The sequence below is a fragment of the Aquarana catesbeiana genome, linkage group LG08 (assembly GCF_042186555.1).
Source record: "Aquarana catesbeiana isolate 2022-GZ linkage group LG08, ASM4218655v1, whole genome shotgun sequence".
Taxonomy (NCBI): domain Eukaryota; kingdom Metazoa; phylum Chordata; class Amphibia; order Anura; family Ranidae; genus Aquarana; species Aquarana catesbeiana.
Window position 1 is genome coordinate 46014471 of NC_133331.1, and position 20437 is coordinate 46034907.

Sequence of the window (20437 nt, forward strand, 5' to 3'; positions counted from 1 at the left end):
ATGTAGCAGTATAAATTTTGGCCAACATTTATCAAGAAAAATTACTAATTGGCACAATTTTATGACAGAAACAAAGAAAAATGACAAAATTTACAGTCTTTTTTTTATTTATAGCACAAAAAATAAAAAACCGCAGAGGTGATCAAATACCACCAAAAGAAAGCTCTATTTGTATGAAAAAAATGACACAAATTTCATATGGGTACAGTGCCTGAGTAATTGTCATTCAAAGTGTGAGAGCGCAGAAAGCTGAAAATTGGTCTGGGCAGGAATGGGGTGTAAGTGCCCAGTATTGAGGTGATTCAACGAGAATATTGTGATATGGCCTCCCCATAGGTCAGATTGTCCCCCCTCCCATCTCCAAATCTCAGGATAAGAGAACACGGAAGACGAGGATGACAACACTGACACACATTTCCCTCCCTCCCCCAACACTCTCCCATCATGCTCATCTTCACACCGCTCGCTGGGCGCTGAAGAATGACGTCACCGGAGGGGACTAGAGCGCCGTTCAGACACTTCCGGTTCTCCGTGGTAACGTGGGCGGGGACAGAAGATGTGGAGCGGACTGCCCTCACCGGGACCGAGTGACAGCGACACTACCGAGGATGAGGAGGAGAGACAGGAGACCGGCAATGTGCCCGCCGCCTGCCGAGCTGTATGGACCACCCCGTCATCCCTGTCCTCCTTCCCTTCATCCTCCTTAGTCATTCCCATCCCCCTCCTCATCCCTGTCCACCTTCATCCTCCTCAATCATTCCCATCCCCCTCCTATATCCTCCTCAGCCATTCCCATCCCCCCTCCTATATCCTCCTCAATCCTTCCCATCCCCCCTCCTATATCCTCCTCAGCCATTCCCATCCCCCCTCCTATATCCTCCTCAGCCATTCCCATCCCCCCTCCTATATCCTCCTCATTCATTCCCATCCCCCCTCCTATATCCTCTTCAGTCATTCCCATCCCCCCCTCCTATATCCTCTTCAGTCATTCCCATCCCCCCCTCCTATATCCTCTTCAGTCATTCCCATCCCCCCCCTCCTATATCCTCTTCAGTCATTCCCATCCCCCCCCTCCTATATCCTCTTCAGTCATTCCCATCCCCCCCCTCCTATATCCTCTTCAGTCATTCCCATCCCCCCCCTCCTATATCCTCTTCAGTCATTCCCATCCCCCCCTCCTATATCCTCTTCAGTCATTCCCATCCCCCCTCATCATCCTCCTCCTCCATTCCCAGCCCCCCTCATCATCCTCCTCTTCCATTCCCAGCCCCCCTCATCATCCTCCTCCTCCTCCATTCCCATCCCCCCTCATCATCCTCCTCCTCCATTCCCATCCCCCCTCATCATCCTCCTCTTCCATTCCCATCCCCCCTCATCATCCTCCTCTTCCATTCCCATCCCCCCTCATCATCCTCCTCTTCCATTCCCATCCCCCCTCATCATCCTCCTCCTCCATTCCCATCCCCCCTCATCATCCTCCTCCTCCATTCCCATCCCCCTCATCATCCTCCTCCTCCATTCCCATCCCCCCTCATCATCCTCCTCCTCCATTCCCATCCCCCCTCATCATCCTCCTCCTCCATTCCCACCCCCCCTCATCATCCTCCTCCTCCATTCCCACCCCCCCTCATCATCCTCCTCCTCCATTCCCACCCCCCCTCATCATCCTCCTCCTCCATTCCCACCCCCCCTCATCATCCTCCTCCTCCATTCCCACCCCCCCTCATCATCCTCCTCCTCCATTCCCACCCCCCCTCATCATCCTCCTCCTCCATTCCCACCCCCCCTCATCATCCTCCTCCTCCATTCCCACCCCCCCTCATCATCCTCCTCCTCCATTCCCATCCCCCCTCATCATCCTCCTCCTCCATTCCCAGCCCCCCTCATCATCCTCCTCCTCCTCCATTCCCAGCCCCCCTCATCATCCTCCTCCTCCTCCATTCCCAGCCCCCCTCATCATCCTCCTCCTCCTCCATTCCCAGCCCCCCTCATCATCCTCCTCCTCCTCCATTCCCAGCCCCCCTCATCATCCTCCTCCTCCTCCATTCCCAGCCCCCCTCATCATCCTCCTCCTCCTCCATTCCCAGCCCCCCTCATCATCCTCCTCCTCCTCCATTCCCAGCCCCCCTCATCATCCTCCTCCTCCTCCATTCCCAGCCCCCCTCATCATCCTCCTCCTCCATTCCCAGCCCCCCTCATCATCCTCCTCCTCCATTCCCAGCCCCCCTCATCATCCTCCTCTTCCATTCCCAGCCCCCCTCATCATCCTCCTCTTCCATTCCCAGCCCCCCTCATCATCCTCCTCTTCCATTCCCAGCCCCCCTCATCATCCTCCTCTTCCATTCCCAGCCCCCCTCATCATCCTCCTCTTCCATTCCCAGCCCCCCTCATCATCCTCCTCTTCCATTCCCAGCCCCCCTCATCATCCTCCTCTTCCATTCCCAGCCCCCCTCATCATCCTCCTCTTCCATTCCCAGCCCCCCTCATCATCCTCCTCTTCCATTCCCAGCCCCCCTCATCATCCTCCTCTTCCATTCCCAGCCCCCCTCATCATCCTCCTCTTCCATTCCCAGCCCCCCTCATCATCCTCCTCTTCCATTCCCAGCCCCCCTCATCATCCTCCTCTTCCATTCCCAGCCCCCCTCATCATCCTCCTCTTCCATTCCCAGCCCCCCTCATCATCCTCCTCTTCCATTCCCAGCCCCCCTCATCATCCTCCTCTTCCATTCCCAGCCCCCCTCATCATCCTCCTCTTCCATTCCCAGCCCCCCTCATCATCCTCCTCTTCCATTCCCAGCCCCCCTCATCATCCTCCTCTTCCATTCCCAGCCCCCCTCATCATCCTCCTCTTCCATTCCCAGCCCCCCTCATCATCCTCCTCTTCCATTCCCAGCCCCCCTCATCATCCTCCTCTTCCATTCCCAGCCCCCCTCATCATCCTCCTCTTCCATTCCCAGCCCCCCTCATCATCCTCCTCTTCCATTCCCAGCCCCCCTCATCATCCTCCTCTTCCATTCCCAGCCCCCCTCATCATCCTCCTCTTCCATTCCCAGCCCCCCTCATCATCCTCCTCTTCCATTCCCAGCCCCCCTCTTCATCCTCCTCTTCCATTCCCAGCCCCCCTCTTCATCCTCCTCAGTCATTCCCATCCCCCCTCCTATATCCTCGTCATCCTCCTCAGTCATTCCCACCCCCCCCCTCTTATATCCACTTCATCCTTATCCTCAGCCATTCCCACCCCCTCATCCTCCTCCTCCTCAGCCATTCCCCCCCCCCCCATCCTCCTCCTCAGCCATTCCCTCCCCCCCCTCCTATATCCTCTTCATCCTCCTCAGTCATTCCCATCCCCCCTCTTATATCCTCTTCATCCCCCTCTTATATCCTCCTCATTCCTGTCCACCTTCATCCTCCTCCTCAGTCATTCCCACCCCCACTTATATCATCCTCCTCAGTCATCCTCATCCCTGTCCTCCACCATCATCCTTCTCAGTCATTCCCATCTCCCCTCCTATACCATCCTCATTCTTGACCTCCTCCCCTTCATCCTCATCAGTCATTCCCATCCCCTCCTCCTATATTATCTCATTCCCTGTCCGTCTTCATCCCTACCTTCCACCTTCTTATCTATGTCCCCATTACCCAAACACTCACCCCCACAGTATTTGTACCCCGGTTCTTACTCTAATACTCTGCCTGGTTCCTGTACCCCAGTTATATACCAGATTACTCCTCCCTTCTCAGGCCCCTGTACCTCCGTTGTTGCCGTAGTTACTTCTCCTCAACCCCCAGGCTCCAGTAATATTGTGTAATCATCTCCCTCTGTATTTTGTAATCACAGAAATTTCTGGAACTTCAGAAGAAGCGCTCCGAGTTAGAGGCAGAGATCAGCCGACAGCAGAAGAGGCAACGGCGGCGTAAGAGAGGTGAGGTATGGATGTGGATGGGCCGTACCATGTTCCTGGGGGGGGGGGGGGGCGCTAATGAAACCACTGATGGTGTAGATCAGTGGTTCTCAACCTCAGTCCTCAAGTACCCCCAACAGGCCATGTTTTGGGAATTTCTCTTAGATAAAATAGCTGTCCAAAATAGCAAACCATTGACTCTGATTTAAAGCACCTGTGCAAGATAAAGGAAAACCTGCAAATATGGCCTCTTGGGGGTACTTGAGGACTGATGTTGGTAACCACTGGTGTAGATGACCCAGACTAGGTTCTTCTCCTGGAAGTAATATGAGCATAACACACTTATCCCCCGTTGGAAATGGGACTTTTAAGGCGACACAATCATGTTAAATATATTTTATTGATACAAAAAAAGGAAAACATATTTACGTATAAAAAATTTGTGTCTGTGCAAGTACACTTTTCACTGTATAACCATATTGTTTATACATATACTTAGTTGTCTCCATTGTCCTGGAAGTAATGGAAGCTCTGTAACAGGATATGTGTACATAGTGTTAGTGGAGATGTCACACCCAAGGCTCTCCATTCCTCCTTCTCTCTCTTCTGCTCCCAACTAAGGATGAGCTCAGGGGTGTTCGCAAACGGCACGTGTAGAGCCCGCCAGGAAGTCGGCACTGCACAGCGCTAATCACAGGCAGTGAGACATTTCCCGATCTCTGCAGCCGCGCATTGGGACAATGTCTCACTGCTTGTGATTAGCGCTCCGCAGTGCCAACTTCTTGGTGGGCTCTGCACGTGCTGTTTGCGAACACACCTGAGCTCATTCCTACTCCCAACAGCCGGCCTCCCATTCCTCCATTGTTTCCCTCCCCAGCAACCGTTCTCCATCCCACTCCTCCCCAGCAACCGTTCTCCATCCCACTCCTCCCCAGCAACCGTTCTCCATCCCACTCCTCCCCAGCAACCGTTCTCCATCCCACTCCTCCCCAGCAACCGTTCTCCATCCCACTCCTCCCCAGCAACCGTTCTCCATCCCACTCCTCCCCAGCAACCGTTCTCCATCCCACTCCTCCCCAGCAACCGTTCTCCATCCCACTCCTCCCCAGCAACCAATTGACATTCCTCTTTCGCTTCCCTCCCCGGCAACCGCTCTATTCCTACATTATTTCCTTCCCCACCAGTTACTCTATTCATCCATCATTTCCCTCTCCAGCAGTCACTTTTTTCATTCCTCTATCACCCTCTCCAGCAACCACTTTTCATTCCTCCCTCCCCAGCAGCCGCTCTCCACTCTAGCGGTTGATGTCTATACCTCCATCACTACCCTCTCCTTCCTGCAGCCAGTCATGTGAGCTTATTCTATGCTTGTGTCAGTGCACTTTATATTCTCCTGAGGATTGTATAACTTTTCATTATATCTTTGCAATTAGGGAAAAGAAAGGCCAGTAATAAAGAAGCTCCCGAAAAGGTTGAAAGGTAAATGGTGCATTGCTGACAGTCTGGATTGTGGCCACCTCTTGCAGTAACCCTAATATTCTGTGTTTTTGTGTTTCCAGCTCAACACCAGAGAAGATCCCAGCTCTGGATACGCTTCAGAAATACTTTGGGATCAATGACCACCTGAATCCACCTGTGTGTCAGAAGGTGCTAAAAAAGGTAGGATTTCTTTGGAAGTATAAGGGGGAAGGTCTGGTCTTGGTGAAGCTATAGGAAAAAAATGGGAGAAGCCCTGACTTGGTGGAGGTCTAGAGAAGGAGGGGAAGGTCTGGGCTTGGGAGGAGGTTTGCGCTCAGTGGAGGTCTGAAGGAAGTCTATGTTGGGTGCTGGTTTGGACAAGGTCACTGAAGTCTGGACATAGTGAAGGCCCAGTCTTGATGAAGGTTTGGGGAAGGTGACATGGTTCCTTGGGGTTGGTGAGGTCTAGGCTTGATGGAAATTTGGAGAATGTGTGTGATCTCTGGGTTTTGTGGAGAATTTGGGTGAGATTTAGGTATGGTGGAAGTCTGAAAAAAATTTGAAGAGGTCTAGGCTTAGTGCAGGTCTGGAGAAAGTGAGTGGATCTATGCTGGATGGTAATTTAGATAAGATGTAGATGTGACTAAAGTCAATGAGAACTTGGCATAGTAAAGGTCCAGACTTGATGGAGTTATGGGCAAGGTGGATGCTTGTTGGAGTTCTAGTAAAGATGGGCGAGGTCTGTGCTTGGTAGAGGTCTTGGGAAGGTAGGTTCATGGTTGAGTGAAGTTTTCAGACCCCCACCTAGAGTGTCTTATCCACCTTCTCCTGGCTTCCATCTTGTGTGATTTAACCATTTTCTTCAGACCTTCAGTTAGCCAAGACATCAACCCATTAAGTGTGTAAGAAGCATGAGTAAGGTGCTGTTCTTTGGCCCAGGGGCTGCATTCCTGTTCCAGGCATTCGTGTCTGAGGGAAAGTGAATCGATTTGTGGCAAACTGCTTCAGAAGGATTTGCAGGTTGTAAGTTAGAGAATGGCAGGTGGGGCTGCCCACACAGACGTTTTGCTTACTGACAGGTTCCATATAATTCTCTTTTGAGGGGCAGAGGGTCATTTCTTGCTGCCTGGCTTCCCTCAGTCTTTCCTAATGTCCTACTTGTTTTTTTGCAGTCCCGTCTGGAGCAGAACTTGGATTTGTCAGTACAGAAGGGTGACATTGAAGAAGCAGAACAGATAAGCGACCAGCTGGCCACCCGAGAGGTAAGTAGAATTCATTTCTTCATGGATATCATTTAATGTATAATTGTTATATAAAACCACTGCAGAACAAGTGTGTACCATGAACTATGTACAAGGGGTCTGGGACCACAATGACTACATAAAAACTGTACCAATCAAAACTGGTAATCTTGTATGTCTCTTGATAGTAGTAAGAGGACAGGAGAAGAGTATTAAGAGTATGATGGGCAATAGCATGTGTACAAAAGAGCAGTGTGGAGGGTACAACGCTGGGCATTATATGCAGGGGAGGCATGGGGAAGGCATGACGATGTACAGAATGTAAAGAAGTGGAGTATATAAATAAGTAAAAAAAGGAGCTGCACTCTCAAATGACGTTACTCCAAATGTGATAAATATAAATGAATAAAATGAGAAAAATTGACCGATAAGTCCCATAAACAATAAATCATGTGACGTATAAGAAGTCCTCCAATGTTGGACTAATTCTGTGAAAAAATAGTATGCAAGAAAAAAACAAAAAATTATATGAACAAAAAACAAATTTTAGAGTCCTCAATGAAGAGATAGGAGATTGTAGCAACACAATAAAGTGAAATCCTCTCTGACTTTTGAACAACGTGAATCCACCACCAAATAAAGTGCAAGCTTACCATCTGCACAAGCTGTTTGAGCTTGTGGCTAATACCCAGCCAGGGCCTTTAATCCTCCCCGTGCCTCCAATGGCAGATGAAACGGGCGTTACTGGATATTGTGGATATGTTCAGCGGCCAGTCACCAGAGACAGCTCGATGCAAGTGTTCATAATGGTCCAGAAAAAAGAGAGGAATTGCCATCGGTAAAACCTCTTTGCAAAATTGTATAACAAACTATGACATTTTTATTTATTTTTTTCAAAGTTTTCGGTCTTTTTTCCGTTTTTTTTTTTTTATTTAGCAAAAAAAAAAACCCAGTGGCGATTAAATGCCTCCAAAAGAAAGCTCTATTTGTGTTAAAAAATGATAAAAATGCAGTTTGAGTACAGTGTTGCATGACCACGCAATTGCCATTCAAAGTGCAACAGCCCAAAAGCTTAAAATTGGCCTGGGAAGGAAGGGGGTAAAAGTACCCGGTATTGAAGTGTGTTAAACGCCTGTAAAAGCTTATGTGTACATGGGCACACTGTCTGACATTGAGGGGCAGAAAAAAAAAAAACAAGATGCCTCTAAAAGCTGCATATAAAATACTCAGTGTGTATGAGGCCTAAAACCTGTGCATAGCTTGGAGGCAAATATCCCCCTCTAGGATATCTATCACACTGCCAGCACTGGGACATGAGCACTGCAGGGGTGACAAACACCCAAAATATACTCTGCTGCCAGACACACCGAGCTGTTCACTGACAAGTCTCCTTGAAAACACCCACAGTGCGATCTGAGTGGCTGTAGCTTTGTGCCCTGTACATACACTGAGTTAGTATCAGGTGGTATTTAATCACCACTGTTTTTCTTTTCTTTTGCTAAATAAACGAAAAAAAGACAGAAAACTTAAAAAAAAAAAAATGAAAATGTCATAGTTTTGTTATACAAGTTTGCAAACCGGTTTTACCAATGGCGATTCCTTTCCTATCTTTTGTCTGGACCATTATTAACACTTGCATCGAGCTGTCGCTGGTGGCTGGCCGCTGAACATATCCACAGTATCCACTAACTAAGGATGTGCTCTGGTGTGTTCGCACAGCCCACGTGCAGAGCCCGCCAGGAAGTCAGCACTTGCCTGTGATTAGCGCAATGCCAACTTCCTGGCGGGCTCTGCACGTGAGCTGTGCGAACACGCCGAAGTTCATCCTTGCCAGTAACGCCCGTTTCACCGGCCATTGGAGGCACGGGGAGGATTAAAGGCCCTGCCTGGGTATTAGCCACAAGCTCGAACAGCTTGTGCAGATGGTAAGCTTGCAATTTCTTTGGTGGTGGATTCAGGTTGTTGTTCAAAAGTCAGAGTGGATTTCACTTTATTGTGTTGCTACAATTACCCATTTCTTCATTGAGGACTCTAAAATTTGTTTTTGTTCATATAATTTTTTTTTTTTTTTCTTGCATACTATTTTTTCACAGAATTAGTCCGACATTGGAGGACTTCTTATACGTCACATGATTTATTGTTTATGGGACTTATCAGTCCAATTTTTCTCATTTTATTCATCTATATTTGTTATCTCATTTGGAGTAACACTTCATTTTAAGAGCGCAGCTCCTTTTTTACTTTAACTTGTGTGCATTTCACTTTGAGTTGCAGCTAAGTGTTATTGGGTTTGTACACAGCACAGTTTTCCTTTTTACATATATAAATAAATGAGACTTAATTTTCATTACATGAAAACATACAACAGAATTTCCATTTTGATTCCCAGAATTATGCATTACATGATTACCACAATTACACATTAAAAATATATACACATTAATAAAACCTGTATAAAAAAATCTATGCTATTATTAAATATAACCAATCACCCTTATTTATATAGTGATTGATTCAGCTGTACCACAAAACTAAGATAACTGTTTCTTAGCCTAAAGCTGCCCATAGATTAATCTTCCTTCTTTTTTTTTTCCTTTGTCAGCCAGCTTAAAAAAAAACAAAAAAACAAAAAAAAAACCTGATTCCCCCATTCACATATGTGAGGTGTATGGAGGAATCCTCCCCACTGTGCCATTGTGAAAGGAGGACTCCTCCACTGTCAGAATACATTAATCAGCAGCTGCAGGTGGAAAGTTTGTCAGCATTCCCATTCTACAGAAATCTATGGTTAGATTGACTTCTGTTGAGCAGGAACGACCATGCATGGATCGAAATTCAGCCGGTCACTGTTGAACCGGTCAAATTTCGTTCCATCTATGGCCAGCTTACCTGTGTTGGCTTTCGTTGTCCTGTAACGCCTCCCAGATGGCAGGAAGATAAATGGACAATGGGGTTGATTTTTGCAAGTACAGTTGCACTCATTTTCCCCAGAGTCAATGTGGTTAAGCCACCAGTCGGGTGCAAGAGAAAAAAAACCTGCATTTTTACTTGTACATAATTGGATGATGGATATTGGCAGCGCTTCGGGCACATTCACTAAGCTCTACAACTGCACTTACAATGTGCACAGTCTATTTGCCTTTACTAAATCAACGCCCATGAGAAGGATCCTTCACTATATTTATTGCTCTGTTCAGACAAGAAGTATTATAAATTTCTTCCAGAGTAGGAAGCTGGCACATATCAGGAATATGAAGTGTTGGTGTAACAAATGCTTTAGGCTCTGGATTATTTGTGGCAGACCACTGAACAACATTTCTGACCTCTTGTCTGTAAGCTGTTTCATCACTATTCTTGAGGAGACCAGTGACAGCAGTATCATCTACTAATTTTATAATAGTAGTCATACTGTGGGAGGGCAGGCAAGCTAGAGTGTAGTATATAGGAGAGGGCTGGCCTTTCTTGCTGATTGGTGCCGGTGAGACTAGGTCTACAGATGAGGGTTGGGAACACATCCATGGGGCGCACCAATACATATGAAAAGGCAAATCAAATGCCGAAGGCCAATGTACAGTAGATTTAAAATAACTTTCTAACTACCATAGTTTTAAAAGAATAACTATAATCAAGAACTGTGAGTATTTGGTTAGTCTAAATCAGTGGTGTCAATTTTACAAGATATATGGGGCCTTGAATATGGCTCCTGATATCCCTAAAAGGCTGCATACAAAATATATATAGAGAGACTGAGGAATTATGAGAGGAGATGGTCATAGACTGTGCTACAGCAGTTGTTGGAGACTGGAGTCATGCTGTCAGACTGGGGACATGTTGCATCATGAAACTGCTAGCGATCACTGCAGACCTATTAAAAATCAAAATTCCCTACTGCTGACTGCTGGGTCCAAGGATCACACTGCAAACACCAAAGGTGTATGAATTGTATGAAGTACATAGAGGCAGTATGTACAGGAGAAAACTTTTGGAAGGGTATAAGCTGGAGGGGAATGCAGAACGTATGTCAGTGGGCAGGATATGCAGGAGAGGGGGTGGAGGGTGTATGACAGAGGTCAGTATGTGCAGTTGTACGGAGAGTATTACAGAGGGCAGAACAGGAGAGGAGTGCAGGGAGGATGGCAGCAGGCAGTATGTGCAGGAGGGGGGTGCAGAGGGAATGACAGCAGACAGAGTGTGTGTCGGAGAGAGATGTGGAGATTTTGACAGGACAGTATTTACAGAAGAGGAGTGTTGAGGGTATGAAGGCTAGTAGTTTGAGCTGGGATGGCGTGCAGAGGGTATCATGGTTGGCAGTATGTACAGGAGAGGAGTGCGGAGGTAATGTGTGGTTAAAGGAGTGCAGGAGGTGTGATGGTAGGCAGTATGTGCAGGAGAGGATTACGGGGGATGTTGCAATTTGCAGTATGTGCAGAAAAGGAATGTGTAGGTTATGACAGAAGGCCGTATTTGTAAAAGAGCTGTGCAAAGTGTATGACGGGGATGTATAAGCAGAAGAGGATTGTGATATGTATGACAGAGGGCAGTATGTATATGTGAGACATGCTAAGGGTATGAAGGCTAATAGTATGAGCATGGCAGGCATGACAGAGGGTAATATGTACAGGAAACGAGTGCAGATCTTATGACAGCAGATTATTTGTACAGAATAGAAGTGTGGCAGGGATAACGGGCAGTATGTGCAAAGGTATAAATGAGGGCAGTGTGTACAGAAGAGGAGAGTGGAATGTATGATAGCAGCCAGTGAGTGTAGAAGAGCGGTGTGAATACCATGCTGGGCAGTATGTTCAGAAGAGGAGTATGGAGGATATGACCAGGGGGAGTATGTGCAGGAGAGGAGTGCAGGGAAATGGAAATAAACGGAAAAACTAATTTCATATGCCTTTTATTGTAGATAGGGTTCAGAAGGTACAACGTACAAGTCACAGCAGAACGATACAGGGCAAATCTGACGCGTTTCACACTTATACTAAGTGCTTACTCACTCACTACAATAAAAGGCATATGAAATTTCCCTTTCCGTCATTTCAGGACAGCCACAATAGAGAGAGATAGTCTCCTCCCCTTCCTCTGGAAACACTGCGCCAGCCCATAAAATCTCTCCTCCCCTGCCAGACCTCAGTTATTAGTGTTTCCTCCGGTGGGGAGACACTGTGCAGAGGAACCAGGCCGGGTGCAGTCAGGGGGACTGTGGCCTCTTTCTAAAAAAATCATCCCTAGGGAAGCAGGGGCTTCCAGGATGAAGAGTGGCGGTACATACCGCAGCTGAAGCCACCCCTTCCTTGCCGAGCGCGGCATCAGGTCGTGGGGGACCCCTATCGCGTCCACAGGGCCGCAGCATGGAGACAGTCCGCTCTCCCCTGTATCCATACAGGCCGCAAAAGTTTGGAACCAGCGGGCCGGACGACGGGTGACGTCATTTCCGGCGGGGGGGCGGACGCTTTCCCTTTGAACCGCGACTTCCGGTTCCGGGTCGCGGGGCTGATAGGGGGCCGGGCTCAGGCTGGAGTGAGTCGCTTCACATGTACACAGTGTGAGACTCTACACAGGCAACCACCTGCAGTCATGTCTGAGGCAGATGCTGCAGCTCATTCGGACGCTGTCTCCAGCCTTCCAAAGGTAAGAGTTCCCTGGGGAGGGGTCCTCTCTATCTAAGGTTTGCTCTCCCTCTTGTATGGTTCCTTACTTAGAGGGAGGGCAGTCCCCCTGGGTGGTCAGGGGGTGGGGGGGTGAGCGCAGTTCCCTTAAGATGGATCTGGTACACCCCCAGGGTTGTTTCCACTTAAACTTGCTGGAAGTAATATGGTTTTTTTGTATGTATTTTCAGAAATCTACAGAAAAAACAAAGTCCACTCATGTCTCTAAAAGGAAGTGTGCCTCTTGTAGAGACAGTTTAGGGGAAGCATGGACTAAAGTTTTGTGTAAAGAGTGCATAGACTCCCTGGTAAAGGAAAGGGAATCTGAACAGCAGTCTGGGTTGGCAGCTTCTGTGAAAGAGCTGTCATCCACCTTTTCATCTTTTAAAACCTTTTTTGAGACGTTCAAGCTTCCCTCTAAACCCATTCAGCAGGACACAACCCCGCCTCATGCTCAGGGCTCTGCACCTGCCAGATCTACCAATTTAGTTATGGCAGAGGAGATGTCAGGCCCTTCCGGGGTGGAGCAGAGGCAACCGGACAGTGGCACGTCTGATTCCCATGAGGAATCAGAAGGGGAGGACCAGGACGGGGAGTCCAGGAAAATCTCCAGGTATAAATTGTCCCTGGATGAGGTGGAAGATCTCTTGGGGGCAATATATACAACCCTCGGGATACACGAGGATAAAAAACCCCTATCTCTCCATGACCTTATGTATAAGGGCTTGGGAGATCAAAAAAAAGTTTTTCCAGTACATGAAGTGCTGGTGGAAACGATTAAGAAGGAGTGGCAGGATCCTGAGAGGAAACCCTTCTTTTTTAGCTCCCTTAAGAGAAGGTTTCCATTTTCAGAGGATCCAGCGTCCATTTGGAATAAAAATCCCAAGTTGGATGCCGCCTTCTCTCAGGTCTCTAGACACACAGACCTGGCATTCGAGGATATGGGGGCTTTGTCGGATGTCATGGACAAAAGGATAGACTCACTTCTAAAAAAGACGTGGGACTCAACTGTGGGTAACTTAAAGCCAGAAATGGCTGTTACGGTCGTAGCCCGCAATTTAGAGCACTGGCTTTTCCAGATTCAGGAGCACATTGAAGCTTTCACAGCCAAGGAGACTATCCTAGCCTCGTTCCCCACGATTCTGCGAGGAATCGCATACATTGCAGACGCCTCAGCAGAGTCAGTCCGTATGTCGGCCAGATCAGCGGCGCTGGCGAATTCGGCCAGAAGAGCGCTCTGGCTGAAAACTTGGCCGGGGGACACTGCCTCCAAGGTCAAATTGTGCGGGATACCCCTGACAGGTGATCTACTCTTTGGCCCTGGTTTAGAGACGGTCTTAGACCGTACAGCGGACAAAAAGAAGTCCTTTCCGCCTAAGAGGAAAGCCCCAGCTCAGACGAGAAAGGGGTTTCGTCCGAAAAAAGGCAAGGAATCTCCCAAGCAAGGGAAGAAAACTTGGGGCCAAAGAGGCAAGGGCAGAGGAGGGGCGATTTTTCGCCCTCCTGAGAAGGCCCGTAAAGATCAATGACTCTCTAGGGACGGTGGGAGGAAGACTGGGGGCCTTCCTTCCACAGTGGGAGACCCTCTCACCCAATCGATTCATCCTGGGGGTCATAAGAAGGGGGTATCTCTTGGAATTCTCAAGACCACCCCCGCAAAGGTTCCTTGTTACGAAGCTTCCCAGCTGCACAGCAAGGGCCGAAGCTTTGGTGGACGCCCTGAAGGAACTGGAGATTCAGAACGTAGTTCACAGAGTACCAAGGGGGCAGGAAGGAGAGGGGTTCTATTCCCACGTATTTGTGGTGAAAAAGCCCTCGGGAAAATTCAGACTGATTCTGAATTTAAAACCCTTAAACAGGTCAATTTGCTACAAAAGGTTCCGCATGGAGTCAATCTTTACGGTCAGGGCCCTGCTACCACACAACTGTTATATGGTGTCTCTGGATCTCAGAGACGCATATTTACACGTCCCTATCGCAGAAACCTCCCAGAGGTTCCTCCGTTTAGCAGTAGACCTGCAGGGCACAATACTGCATCTGCAGTTTCAAGCACTGCCCTTCGGGCTATCCTCCTCGCCCCGCATATTCACAAAGGTACTGGCAGAGGCGTTGGCCTTCCTGCGACTCCAGGGGGTATCAGTTATAGCCTATCTGGACGACCTGCTTCTTTTTGCAGTATCCCCAGAACAGTTGATCAGAGACCTCGATCTAACCAAGAGGGTTCTAACAGGTTTGGGGTGGCTGCTGAACTTGGAAAAGTCCAGTCTCATTCCCTCACAGCGCATTGTGTACCTGGGGTACCTGCTGGACACTACGCTCTCGAGAGTTTTTCTTCCAAGGGAAAAAATTCTAAAACTGGACAGAGCAGTTTTCTCCCTCCAGTGCAACCATCTGGTGTCCAAGAGGTCCATAATGTCAACATTAGGCCTTCTAACTTCTACTCTTCCAGCAGTGCAGTGGGCAGGATTACATTTTCGCCCCCTACAATCATATGTACTAAGAGTATGGGACCACAGTCAGAGGGATCTAGACACCTTAGTACAGGTTCCCCATCAAATAAAGAGATCTCTTTGGTGGTGGAGGAAGGAAGTGAACTTGTCACAGGGACGTCTGTGGCTCATCCCAGTCCCACAGATCCTAACCACGGATGCAAGTGGCAAGGGCTGGGGGGCACATCTGGGATCCCTTCTAGCGCAGGGCACATGGAAGGGCGACGAGCTGCAGAGGTCTTCCAACTGGAAAGAGCTGAGGGCAGTAGGCCTAGCCCTCAGATTCTTCAAAAAGGAACTCCAGGGCCACCATGTACAGGTACGGTCGGACAACTCGTCCACCGTGGCCTATATAAACAAGCAGGGAGGCACCAGGAGCGGAAGTCTGCTGGCCCTAGCAGAAGACATTCTAAGCTGGGCCGAGTCCAACACTCTCTCACTCTCAGCGGTTTTTCTGAGAGGGGAGAGGAATATAATCGCAGATTTTCTCAGCCGGAGGAGTCTAAAGGAAGGAGATTGGGCCCTCAACCAGGAGGTTTTCAATCTCATATCCGAGAAATGGGGACCCCCGGAAGTGGATCTTTTCGCTTCAAAAGACAACGCGAAAACCCCCTGTTTTTTCTCCCTAAACGCAGGGGAAGGAGCACTGGGAGTGGACGCATTATCTCAGAATTGGCATTTCAGGACATGTTATGCCTTCCCTCCTCCGGTACTATTACCGGCGGTTCTGAGGAAGTTTCAATTAGAGAGCACCTCTCTTATTCTGGTAGCTCCACATTGGCCGAAAAGGGCATGGTTTTCAATCCTCAGTCAGTTAGCAGCGGAACCTCCCCTTTTCCTTCCACCTCGAAAGGATCTTCTGTCGCAGGGTCCAGTCCTCTGCCCACAGGTGCAGCAGTGGAAATTAGCGGCCTGGTTACTGAGGAGGGTATATTAAGATCCAAGGGGTTTTCAGAGAGCTTGATCTCTACCCTCCTCAACAGTAGGAAAAAGGAGACCCGTAAGATTTACAAAAAGGTCTGGCTCCTTTTCAACAAATGGTGCATAGAAAACTCCTTCTCGGTGCAGAGTCCCGTAGCTGTGTTGGAATTTCTGCAGTGTGGAGCGGACAAGGGTTTATCTGTAGCTACCCTTAAAAGTCAGGTTTCAGCACTCAGTGCTTACCTGGAGAAGTCTCTGGCTACCAATCCATGGGTGGTCAGATTCTTTAAGGCACTGTCAAGACAGAGACCTACCAGGGGTCCTCCCTTTCCCGGGTGGGACCTATCTCTGGTTTTAAAGAGCCTTACGGGAAGTCCTTTTGAGCCATTGGACAAGTGCCTGTTAAAGGAACTTACCCTAAAAACAGTATTTTTAGTTGCAGTAACAACTGCCAGGAGGGTCAGCGAAATTGAGGCGTTATCAATTAGACCTCCTTTTTGTGTTATTTTGCCAGACAGGATAGTCCTTAAGACTGATCCAGCTTTTTTGCCTAAGGTGGCGTCAGGCTTTCATAGAAGCCAGGAAATAGTTCTACCCTCGTTTTGTCCCAATCCTTCAGGTGAAAGGGAACTAAGATTTCATTTTTTAGATGTAAGGAGGTGTATCTTACAATACCTAGAGATGACTAAGACAATAAGGAAGTCTGATTCTCTATTTATTTTACTTTCTGGGGCCAGAAAGGGTCTCAGAGCGTCCCGACGCACGATTGCCAGGTGGCTTAGATTAGCTATTGGGCAGGCATATTCTTTAGCAGGGAAGGAGGTCCCTAGAGGCATAAAGGCACACTCCATCAGAGCAGTGGCAACTTCCCAGGCAGAGAAGGCTGGAGCAACGCCAGAGCAAATATGCAAGGCAGCGACATGGTCCAGCTACTCCACTTTCGTTAGACATTACAGAGTGGACCTGGTGGCGGCAGGTGAGCAGGCTTTTGGGCGAAAAGTTCTGCAAGCTGTAGTCCCACCCTAATTGGTAAGTGCTCGATTATCCTCTCTATTGTGGCTGTCCTGAAATGACGGAAAGGGAAAATTAAAGTTACGTACCGGTAACGTCTTTTCCTGTAGTCTTTCAGGACAGCCCTAGTTACCCACCCTAAGCTTGGGGGGGTCTTATTAAAGACCAGAACGCAATATGGTAATGATATTGATTGGTATGTTATTAATGTGTTCTTGTGTCTCCCCAGCGGCCGGAGGTACTCTTGAAAGAACTGAGGTCTGGCAGGGGAGGAGAGATTTTATGGGCTGGCGCAGTGTTTCCAGAGGAAGGGGAGGAGACTATCTCTCTCTATTGTGGCTGTCCTGAAAGACTACAGGAAAAGACGTTACCGGTACGTAACTTTAATTTTTCTTCTGAGTTCGGCTGTCCAGAGTTTCTCCGTTTATTTCCATTTGCACATGCATTAGCCAGCACCTGGGGCTCTTCTCTTTCTGGAGGCGAAGGACACATCTTAGTGGATCTACCTGGAGAGGAGTGCAGGGAGTTTGTGCAGGAGAGGGGTTCAGAGGGTATGGCGGGGCACTGTAAAGGAGAAGAGTGTAGAGTTTGATTGTGAGTGTTATGTGCAGAGAGAAATGCGGAGAGTATGATGGACAGTAGGTGCAGGAGAGGATTGCAGTGTGTATTGAGGTGAGTCATATATACAGGAGAGGTGTTTGGAGGGAATGAATGCGGGTAGTATAAGCAGGGAAGGAGTGCAGAGGATATTAAGGTGGGCAGTATGTAGGAGAGGAGTGTGGGTGACAATGGCATGTATGTGCTGGAAAGAAGTGCAGAGTATATGACCATAGGCAATGTTTGCAGCAGAGGGGTGTGGCGGGTATGACAAAGGGCAGTATGTGCAAAAAAGAAGTGCAAAGGGTATTACCATAGGCAATTTGTGCAGGAGAGTAGCCCCCATTCTATGGGGGCTACTCACTGAGGTGCTAATGTACATACTCTCCAGACTGATCACTGATAGCACATCTGCCTCTGGCATACAAAGTTGGGTCACTCCTCTGCTCGCTCTCTCCTACCGGAATTTCCCTGCTTTTGTATGCCTTGTCTTTGCTATTTCTGCTCTGGCGGTGTGCTGTAGGGTGTTCTTAACTGTGTTGGTCTGTTGTAACTGGAGAGAGGTGGTGAGATTCCTATTTTGGGGCACATCTTAAGTTGACCTTAGATGGATTGAAGTTCAGCTGGTTCAGCAGGGTCTGGCCGAATTTCAATTCATATGTGGCTGCTTCCTCTCGACAGAAGTCAATCTAAAGATCGACTTCTGTCCAACGGAAATGTTGGAAAATGTTTCCTCAATCATCGGCGGCAGTCTTTGATCAGTATATTCTGAGAGCGGAGAGTCCCTGCTGTCAGAATACAATGTATCCATGGAGAGGATTCCTCTATCCACCTCCTCACTTATGTGTATGGAGGAATCTGTGTACACTTATTTAATCTTGGATTAAAGGATAACCTCACTGTGACAGACCCAACCGGGACAGAGGCAAGAGGCTACCCTACAGTCCCCTCCAAAAGCCCCTGCCCTGGTTGGGTCTGTCACACTCACCTTTCTGAACATGTTATATATTGCACCCATATTTTGGGTATAACATGTAACATAACATGTTCAGCATCGGACCCCAAAGCCCCCCCCCCGCTCCCCCAATTGTGGCTGCAAGCCGGGATCTTCTACCTCCGTACTCGCTGCCACAATTCAAAGAGCGTGCAGCTGTGTGGCGCTGTGAATCGATGAACTACAAGTAACAGTCTTTGCAGTTGAGCACTGTGGTAGTTCATTGATTCTTCCTTTCAGTGTAAAACTGCCTGCATGGCATCGGATATCTGCTGATCGCTGGTGCAATGCTTTCCAGACTTCTAAAAGATAAAAAAAAATAGTAAATGCACATCTTTTTACCTGCAAAAAGAATGTGCATTTATTAATTTTTGTTAAAAGGTGAAATTATCCTTTAAGCTTCCTTAGTGACAGATCAACTTCTGTTCAGCAAGTGTGCATTTTACATTTTTTTTTTTTTTTTTTCTTTTTCTTTTTCTTTTTCTTTTTTTTTTATCTTGCCTAAAACACACTGACACTTACTGACAGATATGATATTTTTTTTTTTTTTTTTTTTTTTTTTTTTTAAAAAGTGTGTCATTTAAAAAAAAAAAAAAAAAAAAAAAAAATTTATCATACCTAAAATACACTGACCCTGATCTTTGACTCTGACTTAGTTCAAACCCTGATCTAGCTATTTTATCTTTTTAGGGTCCATGTACACTGGGCTTAAAGCGGTAGTAAAGTCTATATGGAAAAAAAAAAGTTTCACCCTGCCAGGCAATATGCTAGTATGCATTGCATTACTAGCACATTATGAAAGACTTGCCTTAAAAGGAAGCCGTCCAGCAGCACGCTGTCACCGCTGCAGATGATTCCATGTTCACCCGGTCTTCCTTCAGTGTTTGCAGACTCCGGCCTCCTGGCTGGTGGAGCAGCATTGAAGTCACTCCCACGCATGAACATGGGAGTCTTGGCCGCAGCACGCCGCTCTGAAGGAACAACATGGGTATGCTATTCCTTCAGAGCACATGTGTTGGTGACATCACCGGCTGCTGTTCGCCAGAATATCTCCTAAATGATGCACACTTAGGAGATTTTCATTTTGCCTTCAGGTAAGCTTTATTATAAGCATACCTGCAGGTGAAAGTAAAAAATCATCAGTTTACTACCACTTTAAATAAAAAAAAAGAAAAAAAAAAAAAAAAAAAGCCCCTTTCCTAGGCATAAAAGAACACTCATACAGAGTGTTCTTGTGCTGGAGTGAGCATTCAGCCTTTTTTTTTCTGCCTCGAAACGTTGAGCTCAAAATATTTATTTCAGGTACTTATATAGCGCTGTCAATTTACGCAGCGCTTTACATATACATTGTATATTCACATCAGTCCCTACCCTCAAGGGGCTTACAATCTAAGGTCCCTAACTGACATTCATACATACTAGGGACAATTTAGACAGGATCTAATTAACCTACCAGCATGTCTTTGGAGTGTGGGAGGAAACCGGAGTACCCGGAGGAAACCCACGCAGGCACAGGGAGAACATGCAAACTCCAAGCAGGTAGTGTCTTGGTTGGGATTTGAACCAGTGACCCTTCTTACTGCTAGGCGAGAGTGCTACCACTACACCACTGTGCCGCCCTAAAATATGCCTCTAATCATACTAATGTGCATGGACACACAGAAGAACATTGAGGTGCTTCTACAGACAAAATGCAAAACTCCTGTAGAAGCGGCGATTTATTTATTTTGCCAGTGTGCATGGACACACTTTTTTGTTTACATTTTTCTCTTCTGCCAGGGAGAATGTATCTTTCTCTCCGTTCAGAGGAGGGAAAAATAAAACACGGGCGGGCTGTACAGTGACTGATCACTGTGATGGCCAATCAGAAGCAATCGATTAGGTGATCGGTTACTGGGCCTCTCTGTTCATGATTGTTAGCATGAGAGCCTGGTCACTGTGCTGGGAGCGCATATATACAGCCTCACGGGAAAAGACACACTTCAGTGAGGCTGTATATACTCACCGGCCACTTTATTGGGTACACCATGCTAGTACCAGGTTGGACCCCCTTTTGCCTTCAGAACTGCCTTCATTCTTTGGCATCACAGAGTTGCTGCAGATTTGTCATCTACACATCCATCATGTGAATCTTCCATTCCACCACATGCCAAAGGTTCTCTATTGGATTGAG

General features: G+C 47.7%; 1 protein-coding gene across 1 annotated transcript in view; it reads left to right on the forward strand.

The window, feature by feature from the left end:
• The first annotated feature begins 466 nt into the window (after nt 1-466).
• Nucleotides 467-20437, forward strand: part of FAM204A (family with sequence similarity 204 member A) — a 45073-nt gene continuing 25102 nt past the window's right edge. The window contains exons 1-5 of the mRNA XM_073595789.1: nt 467-658; nt 3839-3923; nt 5336-5381; nt 5462-5561; nt 6533-6622. Coding sequence (XP_073451890.1) covers nt 557-658; nt 3839-3923; nt 5336-5381; nt 5462-5561; nt 6533-6622 — 423 coding nt within the window. The 5' untranslated portion in view covers nt 467-556. The remainder of the gene's footprint in view (nt 659-3838; nt 3924-5335; nt 5382-5461; nt 5562-6532; nt 6623-20437) is intronic.